This window comes from Physcomitrium patens, chromosome 13 (genome assembly GCF_059467195.1).
Source record: "Physcomitrium patens ecotype Gransden chromosome 13, ASM5946719v1, whole genome shotgun sequence".
NCBI classification, from domain to species: Eukaryota; Viridiplantae; Streptophyta; class Bryopsida; order Funariales; family Funariaceae; genus Physcomitrium; species Physcomitrium patens.
Genome location: NC_143422.1, coordinates 5,927,696 through 5,942,871, shown reverse-complemented (window position 1 = coordinate 5,942,871; position 15,176 = coordinate 5,927,696). Strand labels below are relative to the sequence as shown.

At 38.7% G+C, this 15,176-nt stretch overlaps 2 protein-coding genes across 8 annotated transcripts; both read left to right on the top strand.

Moving 5' to 3' along the window:
* Positions 1-2,660: 2,660 nt before the first annotated feature.
* Positions 2,661-6,950, top strand: LOC112290445 (UDP-glucuronate 4-epimerase 1). Of its 4 annotated transcripts, none has more exons than XM_024536668.3 (5): positions 2,662-2,981; positions 3,369-3,494; positions 4,807-4,933; positions 5,131-5,805; positions 5,943-6,950. In XM_024536668.3, exons 3-5 carry the CDS (start codon positions 4,889-4,891, stop codon positions 6,561-6,563), a joined length of 1,341 nt encoding a protein of 446 aa, XP_024392436.1. In that variant the 5' UTR covers positions 2,662-2,981; positions 3,369-3,494; positions 4,807-4,888; the 3' UTR covers positions 6,564-6,950. The 4 variants fall into 4 exon arrangements, with proteins under 4 accessions (XP_024392438.1, XP_024392436.1, XP_024392435.1 ...); XM_024536667.3 differs by having other exon boundaries at positions 3,313-3,494; XM_024536670.3 differs by lacking the exon at positions 3,369-3,494 and having other exon boundaries at positions 2,661-2,981.
* Positions 6,951-7,047: 97 nt separating this feature from the next.
* LOC112290444 (uncharacterized) lies at positions 7,048-15,176 on the top strand. Of its 4 annotated transcripts, XM_073538183.2 has the most exons (16): positions 7,048-8,186; positions 8,555-8,623; positions 8,828-8,893; positions 9,096-9,168; positions 9,437-9,531; positions 9,658-9,738; positions 9,872-9,964; positions 10,353-10,523; positions 10,947-10,997; positions 11,273-11,392; positions 11,744-11,828; positions 12,449-12,531; positions 12,995-13,248; positions 13,856-14,036; positions 14,165-14,232; positions 14,607-15,176. In XM_073538183.2, the coding sequence occupies exons 1-14, from the start codon at positions 8,040-8,042 to the stop codon at positions 13,974-13,976; spliced, it is 1,509 nt and encodes a 502-aa protein (XP_073394284.1). In that variant the 5' UTR covers positions 7,048-8,039; the 3' UTR covers positions 13,977-14,036; positions 14,165-14,232; positions 14,607-15,176. The 4 variants fall into 4 exon arrangements, with proteins under 4 accessions (XP_073394284.1, XP_024392432.1, XP_024392431.1 ...); XM_024536664.3 differs by having other exon boundaries at positions 8,831-8,893; positions 13,856-14,232; XM_024536663.3 differs by having other exon boundaries at positions 13,856-14,232.

The window sequence follows — 15,176 nt, the reverse complement described above, 5'->3', positions numbered from 1 at the left end:
TCAAATATCAATTCTTCATATTTTGAGGTGATTTTTGTTTAAATGTGTTCTTAACTCCTTCCTAAATATGCCTATATCAACTATTTATTTTGTTTATTTTGATTTGGTTCACTTATGCTCTTACAAAGTATGTATAAAACTCTACTTCAAGAAAGTGGTATTAGCATTTATTAATTTTTACTACCTCCTTGTCTATCATTTATATTTCTAAGATAATTTGCTAAATTATTTTCATTTAAGCTCATCTATAATATAATCTTTCTTTTCCTCTTTCATCATATAGTTGTGTCACCACACAAAATTAAAAAACAATAAGGTTTGTTAGAAGTCATATCTAGACATTCTTATCTTGTATAAAAAGAAAGGGATGTAGCTTTTGAGTTAAAAAAATGAATTCTCTTGAAGCTGAAGCATTTTTTATTTTTTAAAAAATAAAATCAACATTGACTATTGATTCAAACTTTCTCAAGTAAGTTCAACCAAGTATTTTCTTTGATTCTATTATTCATGATATTAAAAATAATTTTTTTAAATCTCATGGTACTTCTAGGTTTGAGTTCAAGAATAATCAATTCTATTTCAAGAAATAGTTATATATTCTAAAAGTCAAAGTATAATTATGTATTCTTCAAGCTTCTCATAACTTTCTAAAAATATAATATTTTGAATATAATAAGATTTTAGAACTAATATTTAAAGATTTTTAATAGCCTCAAATATGGAAAGCAATTAAAGACTTTGTACAATCATGTGATGTTTTTTTAAGATCAAAAACTCTCCATCATTGATCTTATGGGTTTTTTTAGCCATTATATATTCAAAAATATTTATAGTCTTGTGTTTCTATAGATTTTATTAAAAATCTTCCAACTTCAAATTCTTATGATTTTATATTTGTGATAGTAGATTGTTTTATCAAGATGGTATATTTTGTACAATATAGAAAATCTATCATAAGTAAAGAAACAACTAAGCTTTTCATTGACAACATCTATTCTTATTATAGATTATTCAAAGATGTTATATTGGATAGAAGGATTCAATTTGTATCAAGATTTTAGAAATTCTTTTTTAAGATTTTCAAGATGAACATAAAAATATCTTTGCCTTTTATCCTCAAATTGATAAACAAATGGAGCATAACATATAAAACATTATATCAAACTATTCTTAAAATGTAATAGTATAAAACATTCTCACTTGAAGGATAATTCTTGTGGAAGAAATATTATACCACCAAATAGATAAAAAAATAATTCTAATTTAAATTTGAAACGTCATTTCATTGAATAATTACAGCACATTTTTATAGTTCAAGAACATATTGATATACTATAATCATAGACTTTAAATTTGTGTAGTGTACTAAAAAAAGATTATTGAAATCATTCTTATATTTCTTGTTAACATTGGAATTTCAATCTTTTATTATACTGAAATTTATTTGTGTTTAGTTAAAATTATATGGTGCTATTTCAGTATTGTCAATTCTATTTGTAGTTATGATATTTTATATGGCATTTTGCTAATTTTTTTAAAAAAATTGTTACAATAAATTTTACATACATACACAATTCTTATTGATGTAAAGAGAGTGTTTTTTTTTTTGTAAAGATCATGAATATAATTTATCAATCAACTTGCATGCACATTTTATTTATTCATTTATTATCACTCTCCTCTCCTGAAAATATGTATTTCAGATATCCATTGCATTGATTTATTTATAATATTTAGAATTTATTCGTTACTGCCTGTTTGGTTTAAATTTTAAAGCCAAGTTATTAATTCTATCATTGTCAATTAACAGACTGTAAACAAAATTGAACTTTCCATAAACACACACAAAGAATGTGAACTGTGTTTACAGATACACTATTTTGAATAATATTCATAAATAACAGAGATTAATATTCTGTGAAGGTGATTGAAACTGACATTTGGATGCACAAATTTTTGAAGTAACACTAAAAAAATCATCTTAAATATATGCAAGCTAGTACTTTAATTCTAAAAACCCACTTAACCACTAAGTTTAAAATTTGCGAAGTACTTAAAAACCATTATTCTTATAATTACTACTATTCAAAAAAACATTTTCCATAACTTTATCTGTATTTCCGAATCACCAAACACTCTAAAAACGATTTTTTACCTACTGAAAACACTGAAAAAAAAAAAAAAAAAAAAAAAAACATTACAAACTACACTTTAATGAATTTATTTATAAGTGTTTGATTTTAAGAAAGAAAAAATTCCAAAGTAATATGAGCTTATTATAATAATAATAGTTTACTTTCAAAAACCAGAAATTTATAAACATTAGCTTAGAATACATTTGGATTATAAAAGAATAAAGAAGAGGTAGTCAACGAAAGCACTTCCCATCCCCAGGTCAGATTCCTTGCGGAATCTTGTCGCCCAGCCCCACCCGGTGATGACGCGGCTCGACGGATTCCAGCCGTAGCGAACCCCGTGCGGCGCGTCCAGGGCCACCAGTCACACACTCTGGCTGGTGACAGTTCACCACGGACAGGACACGGCAGGGATTGAGGATGGGCAGGGAGCAGCGGGCAGGAGAAAGTTTCAGCCTCGGGTTTAGGGCCAGGTCACCTAGCCCTGGTTGGCTATGGTAGGGTCGGTCTCCTCCTTTCCTTTTGCCTCGTTGCGTTGCGAGTGCGTCCTCGGTGGACTTGGAGGCCTTCGTTTCTTTCTTCCTTCGTTCGGCTCCAGATGATGCTGATGCTGCGTAAATTGGATTTTGATGGCGTTGCCGCGAGTTCCCTTTTTACTATTCCTATTACGGAAAAACGGAATTGAGTTGGAATCGGAGCGCAAACGCAGGATCCAGTTTAGTGCAGCTTGCGCGTGATCGCAGAGCCAAAGTGCATCTCACAGGAAGTGACAGAGTGTGAGTGAGAGAGGGAGCTTATATGGCGTGAGAGGAGGACACAGAGGTGTTTTGTGGGAGGACAACCGAGGTAATCCCAAGGGGCTGAGTTCTCCGTGATATCATCCCGCGTTAGCATGTTTCTGTGTGTGTTTGTTTCTGTGTGTAAGGGAGGGCAGACTCTGTTGGATCCTCGTCGGTGCGTGTTGATTTGTAGATCTCCTTTTTTTTCGTTCTGTTAGAAATTGCTGTCTGGTGTATGGTAGAGCAGTTGTCGCACAAGAGGGAGGGGAAGTGGAGAGAGGTGCGCGTGGGTTGGAGTTTGAGAATGTGGAGAAACATTGGCGTGAAGCGTTAGTTTCTGTGATTGATGGGTGTTGGTGGGACCTTGGGGTGCGCGTGCGCGCGTTGAGAACCCTCAGGGTTTCACCGAGCAGATAGTGAATGTGAATGCGAGTCTGTGTGGTCGAATCTTCAGGTGATTGGCCGACCGACCGTCCGACGGTGTGGTCGCACCTGTGTGGAGTTTGAGGAGCTTTCGCGCGGCTCTGACGAAGTTCACACCCTTCGCCTGTATCATTTTGGCGTCGGTCTTGCGAACCAGGTTTGTTTCTGTTTGTTTCTCCATTGCCACTTCGTTGTTTGGCCTGTATTTTCGAAGTGTCTTGATTTCGTACAAGTTGCAACCTGTCCTTGCTCTTCCAAGGTTGATCTTGTGGATTTTTTGAACCCTTTCGTTAATTGGAATGCTTAACGTTGAGGCTACATCTCCAGGATTCTGCATTGATTACTTTCTTGTGTGGAACCGGTCTGTAAATGTCGCGTTAGAGGGCTTCTTTGATTTGACAGCAGTTTCGTGCCTATCACTGCTTTGGGACGGTGTGGCCTTTCGTATATCCTAGTGAATCTGAATCTCTGCACAGTCATTTTCCAAAAGACTATCTTGACTCCGCTCTCGGACTGAATGCCCCGTAAAAGTACTTTGTCTGGAAGGTGTTTTAAAGATTAGCATTTTCAGTACTTTACTAGCGTCGGCACTCTCTTTTGCTTTTGCATGTCTTGCGATCGAAGAATACTCATAGCGAAGAAAGTCGGACACATTTTTTTCTCTGTTCACAGAGTATCCTATTTCCGAATAACAGGAGCTCTTGGGACGCGGTTTGTTAAGAACTGGCCAACTTTTAGTCACACTTTGTGTCACATGACTGACATTATACTGAAGAGATGAAGCACCTTTTGCATGTCAACCGTCCAACCGTATGCGCGCTGAATTTCATCTTGTGGATATCGGTGATCACCATTCGTTGTGGGTAGATTACCTTGTTTCCATCAGGGCGGGTGGCACAACACGAATGTTTCGTCTAGGTCTTTGGGAAGCATTGCAGAACTCATCTCTGCCCTCAAGTATTGTATCATCCTGGAATTGACGAACGTTTTGAAACTACATGGATATTATTTCGGGTTTTCTATGCTATCTTTCATTTTTGAGCTGAAGTGTAGTTGGTCACCAGTTTCTAAACTAGTGCAGAAAGGAGGAGAAGCTACATTTAACTGGATATAATTTGAACGAGGAATTCACGTGTTTATGAGGGGAAACGCCGTAGACTCTTTGGTGTATGCGCTATGTCTCAATTTACATCTGCAAGGCTGTTTCATTCGTGTTGTAGTGTAAATCTTTGTGCCTCTTCTCTTGATAAATGTAAGACTTATGAACCGGCATTTTCTGTTTCTGTTTGTGACGAAGTATGTGGGGTTTCATGTTCGTTTTCTCCGTTTTTTGCCAGTCTGCTGCCAAGCTTGCTACTTTAGGTGCTAAGTTTTATGTGTAGCGTGCTAATTTTATTTTTTGTTTGATTATTACATTGTTATTATTATTTTGCTGTGCTCAGGGCTTCTTCTCATTTTTCTTTTTGCAGTTGGACGGTTGATAAAGAAGTCCGATTGTAATCAAAACAGGTCCTGAGATTTTAAGTACGTTTTTCGTTATCACAAGTCCTAATGGCTCCTTCAGTACAAGAGGATTTTCCATCAACTCCTGGCAAGGTTAGCACCCTGGTGACTGCAGTCGTTATGATTGTAAACCGATCACCGTTTTTCCCACTTGTGTAGGTTGCTTTCGGATCTGAAGACTTTCAACTTAGATTTACAATTGCGATTATTTGAGTTTCGTCCAGACAAAACTTTCCATGATTACAACTTTTGTTCATAAAACCTTAGTTTGATGGTTTTGAGTCCTGCAGGGTAAAATGGAGCGCAACAACTTCTTCGGACGAGCAGCGAGTCGCTGGCACACATCTGCATCAGCGAAGCTTTTTGCACTTTCTGTGTTCCTTCTTGTTATCACAATCTTCATTTGCTTCCGCATTACTGGAAATGGTATGATTGATGGGTACATCACTTCCGCCTATTCCAGCACCAATGGTGGAACACTTCTACCAGCTTTCAAGAGCGACCATGCCTGGGACCTGAAAGTGGCTCAGTCTTGCACACCAGAGCGTGAGAATGGATTGGTTGTCCTTGTGACCGGTGCGGCAGGTTTTGTTGGGAGTCATGTTTCACTTGCTTTGAAGAAACGTGGAGATGGTCTCGTGGGCATTGATAATTTCAATGATTACTACGAAGTTTCTTTGAAAAGAGCTCGACAAGAGTTGTTGCTAAAGCAAGGTATCTTCGTAATCGAAGATGACATCAACAACGCTGCACTTTTGAAGCATTTATTTGTCAAGGTTCAGTTCACGCACGTTATGCATCTAGCAGCACAAGCTGGTGTTCGATATGCGATGCAGAACCCCATGTCGTATATCCACAGTAATATCGCAGGCCTCGTCACTCTTTTTGAGGCTTGTAAGAATGCCAATCCTCAGCCAGCAGTTGTTTGGGCGTCATCAAGCTCTGTCTACGGTTTGAACTCAAAGGTATTGCTGTTTTCATCGTGAAGCACATGATTTTATTTCTGATATATGGTTAATCGTAGATTACCAGTATAAAAGGATCATGTTCTTTTGAATGGTGTTGTTTCTGACACTTTTCTGCCCTCTTTTTTGTTTTCCAGGTTCCCTTTTCAGAAGCTGACCGTACAGATCAACCTGCCAGTCTGTATGCTGCCACAAAGAAAGCAGGAGAAGAACTGGCCCACACTTATAACCACATCTATGGGCTTTCCATCACAGGACTTCGTTTTTTTACCGTATATGGTCCTTGGGGTCGCCCAGATATGGCTTACTTTTCCTTCACGCGGGACATTTTGAAGGGAAAGGAAATCAACATTTACAAGGGTCAGAATGATCGGGATTTAGCAAGGGATTTCACTTTCATTGACGACATTGTGAAAGGTTGTGTTGCATCATTGGATACTGCAGGTAGAAGCACTGGAAGTGGAGGCAAGAAGAGGGGTGCCGCGCTGTTCCGCACTTTCAACCTTGGTAACACGTCTCCAGTTTCTGTGCCAGTTCTTGTAGAAATCCTTGAAAAGTACCTCAAAGTGCCCGCTAAGAAGGTATTTATAAAAATGCCCCGTAACGGGGATGTTCCTTTTACACACGCCAATGTGTCCCTTGCTCAGACTCAGCTGGGATACAAACCAACGACGAACTTGGATACAGGTCTTAAGAAATTTGTGACCTGGTACATGAAGTACTATGGCGTTCAATCGACTAAAACGAGAAGGTTGTAGTAGTAGGATACCAGCAAGCTTGTTGGTTATCTAACTCTTGCTGCATGGTTAGTCTCTCTGACTTCTGCAACCACATATGATTAGATAATAGAGGTGAGAAATGTAGCCGTGTACATGTTATGTTGAAATTCAGGTATTGGAAGTCGACTGACGCTGGCAGAGTCATGAAGAAAGAGCCGTATTTGCATTGTCAAGGCCCTGGTTAGTGGGTTTGTGTTGTTTCAGTAGTTAGACCTCATTTGCTTCAAAAGTAGCACAGCAAGAGAATCTTGTTGATCCTGCAAATGCTTCCTAGAGCTGGTGGCACCTGATGACCTTGTTGCATATTTCTATCAGCATTTTGTTGCAGTTTCGCCTTCAATTACATTGAAATTTGGTTACCAGAAACGTCTCAAGTGTCTATGTCTGCTACTTCCGATTCACATTGCTACCTGTCGTTGGAGCCTCAACAGGCTTCCACTTTTGTTTCCGTTAAGCAACTTGTTTGTGTTTGTCTACTGCGCTTCAATCTGGCATTTGAGATGCTCCTTGCCCAAGTCTCCATCTCTTTCCTCCCAGAATTTAGTGAGTGCAAATCAATGTCGTATTCTTCGCTGTGTAACCACATGGTCCATCATGAGGATTCCAACTCGGTAATTGTATTTTGAAGGATCTGTTAAAGTCTTACTCCCTAGAGAGTTGATTGAAGGCAGAATTCGGTATCTAGCCCGAAACTTCTGTAGATATCTCGATTGGGACCTGAACGTGAATCCAGCAACACCAATATATGTATACCATGGCGGCTTTCAAGGTCTTCTCAATACCAATTTGCTGTATAGTATACGTTTTTAATAGGTTACATTGTGGGAGCTCAACTTTTGCGGAGTTGGAGCGTAGTATATTATTCTTTCGGAACTTTTGACAGTTTTGAGTAGTGTCGATGAGTAGAAGGGAAGCGGATTATGATGGATACGAAAAAATCGGAGTTCATTGTCACTAGTGATGAACAGATAATCTCTATTTTGTAACTGATACCAACCGCTATCGACAAAATTGTCCAAGATTGAGGCAGTTCGATCAAGTTGAGCATAATAGAATCATCACTTGAACAATGCATTATTCTAGAATTCAGGGATGAATATGATCGTAGAGAGGAACCGGCACGTAGTAAAGCTTGGATGTCCGCGTAATTACAAAGATTATCTCGCATTTGTGTTTTTGAAGTAACTAAAGATGTTTATTTCAAATGAGAATCCGTTAGTGAGGGCTGACAGGATGATGTTCTGCATCTCGTGAGTTTCGACAAAACTGAAGAATGCGCATCGAATGCTGCATTGAATAGCATTGTGTGAGAATTATGTGACTCAATTCGCAGATATTCACACAGTTCTGATTGCATTCGGGGAGACGGAGCGTGTTTACCTTGAAACAAAGGGATAGGGGCATAGTTACTGCCATATCTCCGGGAGACAATAAATTTATAGCTCTGTTAACGAAATGAGTCAAGGCAAATCGCCAGCGCGTCCTCAAAATGAGCCGGAAACGAAAATGACGGAATCTCGTGAGTTTCGACAAATGCTCGAGAAAAGAGAGCGTGAGCTTTTCGCTTTGAGCGATGGGAGAATTCAACAACTGTCCGTTCAGGTTAGTTTTGTTTTGATAGGCGGAGTAATTCCAACATGAACCATTACAGAAACAGAGGTTAGGGTTTAAAGGAATTTGAAGTGTTGAATACATTTGTGCAGTTGTCGTCAGGCACAAAACAGTTCTTTGCATAAGTTCTCGAAGTTTATTCGAACCAATTTCCTCTCGATTCTTGCCATTGAAATGTTTGTATTCTACTCAACTGTTTTTGCCATTTTAGTCGCTTCCTATCATTACATGTCCCTCGGTTACGATTTAATTTATTTTGAAATGAAGATCTCATCGAAAGTTACTGGGATGCCCTTTCTGACAGTGTTCTTTTATTCCTGAGCACCCCTTGTCGTTGATGTTGGCACTGAATGAAACAGATACGCGAAAAGGATAGTTTGGTGACAGAGTTAAAGGACAAAGTCACCCAGCTACAAAATGACTTGAAAGTGAGCTGAATTTTCTTTTGAAACATCAATCGGAGTTCTTAAATGACTGCCATGTATTTCCCTTAACATCCGGCTGAAAATGTTACAAATGCTCTCTTATTAAAGAAGTCTTGGTCCTGAAGTCCTTTTTGATTCTGCATATCCATATTAAAGATGCAGCTTGCCATGGTTCATTGGATAACAGTATCTTTGTTAGATTTTCAGCAGAATTCCAAAGCAGATGAAGTGGACAAAACAAGTCAGCAGAAAATCGAAGTTCTGGAGAAAGAGGTAAGTTTTGTCTTCTGTTTATTAATCATAATCGTTATTGTATGAGAATAACGGAGGTTCATTTATGTTCTTTGCGTCTGAAAACGCCACATTGTGATAGTTATGCACGATTCGGTCAAGTTTTATCATATATCTTTAATGTTATACTGTTTAGTGAACCAAAGATTAAGTGATTATTTACTAACATTCTCATCTCATGCAGATAGAAAGATTGCGCAAGTCTAAAGAGGATCTGAAAGTAAAAACTAAAAATGAACTGGAGTCCACAAAAGCTGGTACAAATTCTTGTAATGTGACCAATTCTAGCAATGAGCATTCTAAAGTTTCTGGTCGTGATTGCAACAAAATAGCTACACAGTAGAAGATTGAATTTGGGAACAAATTTGATCATTGCTATGACATTGTGCTTAAACATCTCGAACAGAGAAACTTTACTGAGTATTTGTATCTTCCTTGCGTCCTACAACACTGGTTTGGACGGAAGAACGCGCGTAAGAGTATCATCCTCACGGAAAGAGAAACAAATCACATGTATTCTTGCAGAACTGAAGGGTCTTATGGCGAGAAAGGAAGATGCTCATAAAGAGGAACTTGATGCGGCAACTCAAAAATGGCAGAAGAAAATTGATGAGGCAGAGGTGGGTAGCCTCTGACCGTCCATGAAGTAAACGTAATCAATTGACTTTGATTTTCTTACTAGTATGTAGGTTGTGAAATTGTGGAATATCAAGAATTGCAATTATGTAGAGTTTTCAGATGTGCAGGCTCGTTTGGCGGCGAGCGCTGAAAATCTAAAATTTGCCGAGGAAAAATTTGAAGCCGCTGATGAAAGGTGCAAGACACTTGTAGGTGACTACTCATCGTAGTTTGCTTCTCTTGTTCTGCATTAATTAGTTATCAATCATCCTCGAGTGAATTTTGCTATAAATGTGTCGGTACTTGGGTAACTCTCAGTGAGAATGACTGGGTTCATTGCAGAAGAAGCAACTTGATGCTTCTCGTGAAAGTCAGAAAGCTCTCGCTGCTCTTGCTGATGCTTCGTCTCGACAACAGAATCAGAATATTACACCGGTTAGAATCAGTCCACGCTGTGCTCCAGAATCTTGCATCCAAGCAGACTGTCACTGCGATGATATCTGGATCTATCCCAGATCCACAAGGCATTTCTATCACTACTTTACCACCATACATACCAGTACATTTCCTTGCAGAAGAGTGTTAAAAGTGCTCATGGTTCAACAAGCACAGAGAAATATTAATACTTCATTAAAGCTAAAGATGTAACAAACCGTGTGTCGTGGGCTCTGAAGTTGCTTAAATTGAACATCATTGGAAGAAACTTCCTTTTACCTGAAACCTCTCGTTAAACATAACAGTTTGATTGTAAACTAATATCCACGCGTTAAGCTATGTGAGAAGCAATTTTTTTCTGAATTTTTGTCTAATGGAACTGAATCAGTTGAAGGAGCACAAGGATAAGCAGCCCCATGACAATATAGACGCCAAAGAGGAGGAAAACAACCTTAAGGATGACAAGGATATAAAGATGCAGGCAGATGAATCTTTCAGTGATGTCATGGAACAACTACAAGAGTTTAAGGCTCACCACGCAGAGGCTGTGGACTTATTTGTATGCCCTCATTACTTACACGAGAATACTAATTTTCCTTAAGATGCCAATTTACCTGAGCCAGAATTTTGTGAGGTAGAGGCTCAGGGCTTGCCAGTTGAGGATGAACTTCAGGAGTTGCTCTTAAAATCTGCCATCATCACAACAGTGACAATGATGCTACATCATCGTCTTTAGTTAGTAAATGTGCTGAATTTTTCCATTTGATCTCGAGATTTCGCTGCAACTTGTCCTTCAATTCATTGGAATTCACTTTTTGGGGCGGACTGATCCGTAATTGCACATCAAAATGTTGCAATATTCTTCATTTGAATCCCGGTACACCATATTCAAAGGGACTTCGGTCAATACGCGAGTAAAATCTGGTGTTCGCTTGTTGTTAAACCTGGATTTTCATGATTCCTTGACGGTTGGTATGTGCAGAACAAAGAAATCGATTCACTTACAAAGCAGTTGGAGAATGCTACTAGCAAGGTACATGAAGCATTGCTTCTACTTCATTTTCTTCAGCAATGCCTTCCTGAACTACAGGTTCATGTTATGCTTTCCCCTGCACGATATTTCCCTACTCATAAGAGGGTAGCAGAGAATATGGTTTTCTCTGTCTTCCTGACACAAAGCGAAACATGTAATGTTTTTATTACTGAATCATATAGAGATAGGGATGTTTTCTTGATTACTTTTTCTGGTCGTTGTCCTTAATTCTGGTAATTGCTCCTTGCAATTGCATGAATAATTGACTTTGACAGACAGAGACCTTAGAGACTGAGGTTGAACGATTGCGAAGGGAGATTGAAGAGAAGGGACGAGATTATAATGATCTGGAGGACAAACATCATGGACTGCATAATCTCTTCGATCGTCTTCGGGTTTGTTTGTCTTTAGTGCTATTTTGTGGTTGAAAGATTTTTTTTTCTTGTTGATGGAACAAGAAGACGTTTATTATGCATGTTATTGTGTTTATGTTCAGTATTTGTTTATCTGTGTATCTGCAAATTGAAAGGCTTTCCGATGTGCCTTAATGAACTCATTCTTCATGGTGTAGACTTGCTACTATGCCATGTCTTGATAAGGAACCAAAGGTTACTCTTGCACTGAAGAGATCGCTTAGTACATTACTACTTTTTTCAGTTTCTGCATATCCCAGCTTCTCTTGTCCGGAGTGTGCACATTCTTCAAAGGATCTGCCTGTAAGCGTACTGATAAATTTGCATAAACAGGATTCTGCAGGAGGGTACTGTGAGAGATCCAGCTCCTATCCCGTCGCATCGCCGCTCATGTCCCCTGGCTCGTCACGGGAAGTTGGTAAACACATTTGCTTTCTGAAACATCACCTTTATTGAAAGTCGTCCATGGACACAGACATTCAGGAAAACCAGAAAATTTACATTTGATTCCGCCTGAGGAATTTGTATACCCGGTAAATGAACAAGGTTACGGTACTCTAAAAAGATTTATCCCCAGTTCTTTAAAAATACTCAGCTGCAAAGAGTAACAGGTATTACGAAGTTCCATGTAAGGTCCACTTGAAATTTCGGTTAATGGTTAGGATAGTGATTTAAGTGATAAGCACAAACCAAGGAAATTAAGAAGCTGCAAAATGATCAGCTACGAGCTCTTTTGGAATACCCATCTTCAAAGAGTGACCATATTTTTGACATCGCTGAAAATGAAGCTCGAAAATAGAAGCTTGCTTGTTACGCTCTCTGGTCATGTCGTTGCATCAGTTTATGGTTAAATCTATGGTAGTGGTTAAAGTTAAGAGTTGAAAGTTCATTAACTGTAGCTCCAAGCAAGGCACATTTTCACAACTTGGTATTTCCATGTTTGGGTATTGATTGATCAATTTATAATGCTTTAATTATAATTACTTAAACCCACTGAAGCAATGGGGATATGAAATAAATATTTCTGGGTGCCACTAGGAACCCTGCGCGGGGAAATGGAAGCTCTGCAGAGGAAAAACAAGAATTCATCCAGGAAGCCACCTTCGAGCCCCAAAAAGATGGTTGTGCTTGACAACTTTTCGGTTGTTTTGCATCATATCAAAGTTGGTTAGAGCCGATTCGTATGAGTGTTTTATTTTACATATTGTTTCTTATGGTAGAACTTTGCTTCATCTATCCAATATTGGATACCTAGCTTTCAGAGCGGTAGAATTTATCTCAAACCATACCTCGTGGTGCAGTTCATGACCATTGTCTAACTCTTTGAATTTGTTAGTCTACAGTATAAAATATATTGTTGTTAGAGGAAAGACGTCCGGAAAAACAGTATTTCTGTGCGGAATTTCTGCAACATCGGAAGTTGCTAACATCGGTTATTGTTTAGATAGGGGTTTTACAGACTGCAAAGGCTCAACAGCTGAAAGCAATATGTAGACAAATTTTATCTTTTGGATTTACGCAATAATGCGGTCGCTAGAATAGTTTGGCATGACAATCAGAACCTTTGTGGCTATTGACGAGCAGCGTGCAGGGGTCAAGCAATTAAAAGAAGAACTGAAACACTTGAAATCTATGATTGAGGATATGTCAGAGGACATTGGTGACTTACAAGCCGAATCACCAAGAGTTCATTGTCGAAATAGTTCACAGAGACACGCAGCCTCACCTAAGAGATTAAGTGTGTCACCCGTTCGTCGGTCACCACCTACGAAATTCGTGCGATCCGCCTCTTGGTCTCAAGCATCAAGTCCACTCTCTCCTGGTGCGAGGACTGCCAGGTGAATTGATTCGAGCTTATGAACTTTGTCATCTGAAATTGGGTTTAAGATAGAAACCTCTGGAAAAAATGTAGTAAAGGTTTGATTTTTCTCGAGACTTTGTTCAACAGATGAAGTGTATTATGTGACATTGGTTTGCGTTGTACTTTGCAAATGCTCCTCTCGAAACGATTGTCTGATAGACTTTCATTAAATATCTCTGTCCTGCCGGCTCTATCGAACCACGTATTTGATGGATTTCTTTAGGTCTGCGAGGGTATTCATAATTTGCAGTTTGGAAGCGACATTATAGGTTAGTTCCCCAAACAGTAGGGGCTTTAAGAATGTTGAAAAAAAATCCAAAGTATGGATGAATAGAAAATCCTAGTTGTATTTAGGAAAGTTTAAGAAACGGAAATATGTTTAGGTTTCTACAGGACGATTTAACCACTTTTAGTATCCCCCTTTTAATAATCGTTTGAGTGCCGGAGCCTTGCTGTGGAGACTATTCACATCAGAAATGCAATGTCTGTGACAATGATGGAACATCCTTGACCGTCATCGTCTATCCAAAAAAATTGATTATGAATGCAATCGATATGTATTAACGTTTGTGTGGGTGTTGCAGTGGCAGAAAGAAAGATGGTGGGGCGGAAGGAACAGGAGATAAGGCTCTCCAGATTGGCATTGTAAAACTAAGTCCACGTGCCCTCCTGGAGACCCAAGAAGCAGACATGCCATTCAAATAAGAGGGGGGGGGGGGGGGGGAAGCTTGTATGAACGTACTAAGCATCTGAGGTTCTAAGGAGGTTGCCTCCTCGAGATCACTTGACCTCTTCTCTTTTCATCGTGCTCTTTTGCACTTGAACCATATTAGAAACTTATCATGGTTTGTTGTAAGTTTGAGATCACTGCTGGTTGCAATATTGTGGCGCAGTTTCCAGAAGAACTTGTCCAGAATCCCGATTATGGCAGCAGTTTCATCATCCCAAAAGGGTTGCACAGGTTTATACCAATCCTTAATAGCTAGAGCTTCGGTAACTCAGTAAGGGTTAAATGATTGAGTGTTGGCATAAGGAAGTCCTCTTTAAGTTTCCATCTTAAGAAAATAAAATAAAATAAAATAATAAAAAGAAGAAAAAAGAAAAAAAGGTGAGCACTCTATCACCTTGAGTTCTTTCGTTTGTTTTGTTGTGTTTCGTTTTCTTTGTTAGTTGGTTTGTTTGTTTGTTTTTTCCTTTCCTTTGGTATGCATGCACCTTCGAATAAACTCCCTGATGTTTCTGAAGGTCTCAGATTTCAAACTGGACTGTCCTAGTTGTCTGTCTTCTACATGATTGGGTTTGGAGTTTCACACGTGTTTACGTTCTGTGTCGCAGGCACAATTGGGAAAAACTCCAAACCCATGAAGGCATGGGATTGCAAAAGACATGAAGAGAGCTTTCTCCTCCACGAATGCCCACTGAGTTGATAGTGACCTACTTCATGAAGTGTACTCTTAAACCATCAGGTCATTATGATTGGAATCTGTCGACTCCTTCAAGGGAACCACATGAAGTTGTATTATATATCTTCATTTTTTCATTTTGACTCTTGGGATCGATCCAACCGCTTGTTACATTTTTATGTCATAGGATCTTATTGAAGTTCTATGTAAGAGCAGATGTATGTCTTATTTTGCTGGGGACAAGGAAACAATACGATTAGTAGGAAGTTAAATGTTGGTTTTAGAATCACATTGAAGTTAGAGAATTTTAAAAAAAGGATTAGTAAATGGCTTTGAAAAAGTAAATCTCCAATCATTTCAGTAGAAAATGTAAGGAAATAACGATTGAAAATGACAAACACATTTTATGTACAATGATTTTTTTGGTTGAATATTTTCAGAAGTGCTCTTGGAATGGCAATCCAAGAGCTGGTTCTCGGGACTATCCCTTTCCATTAAACAT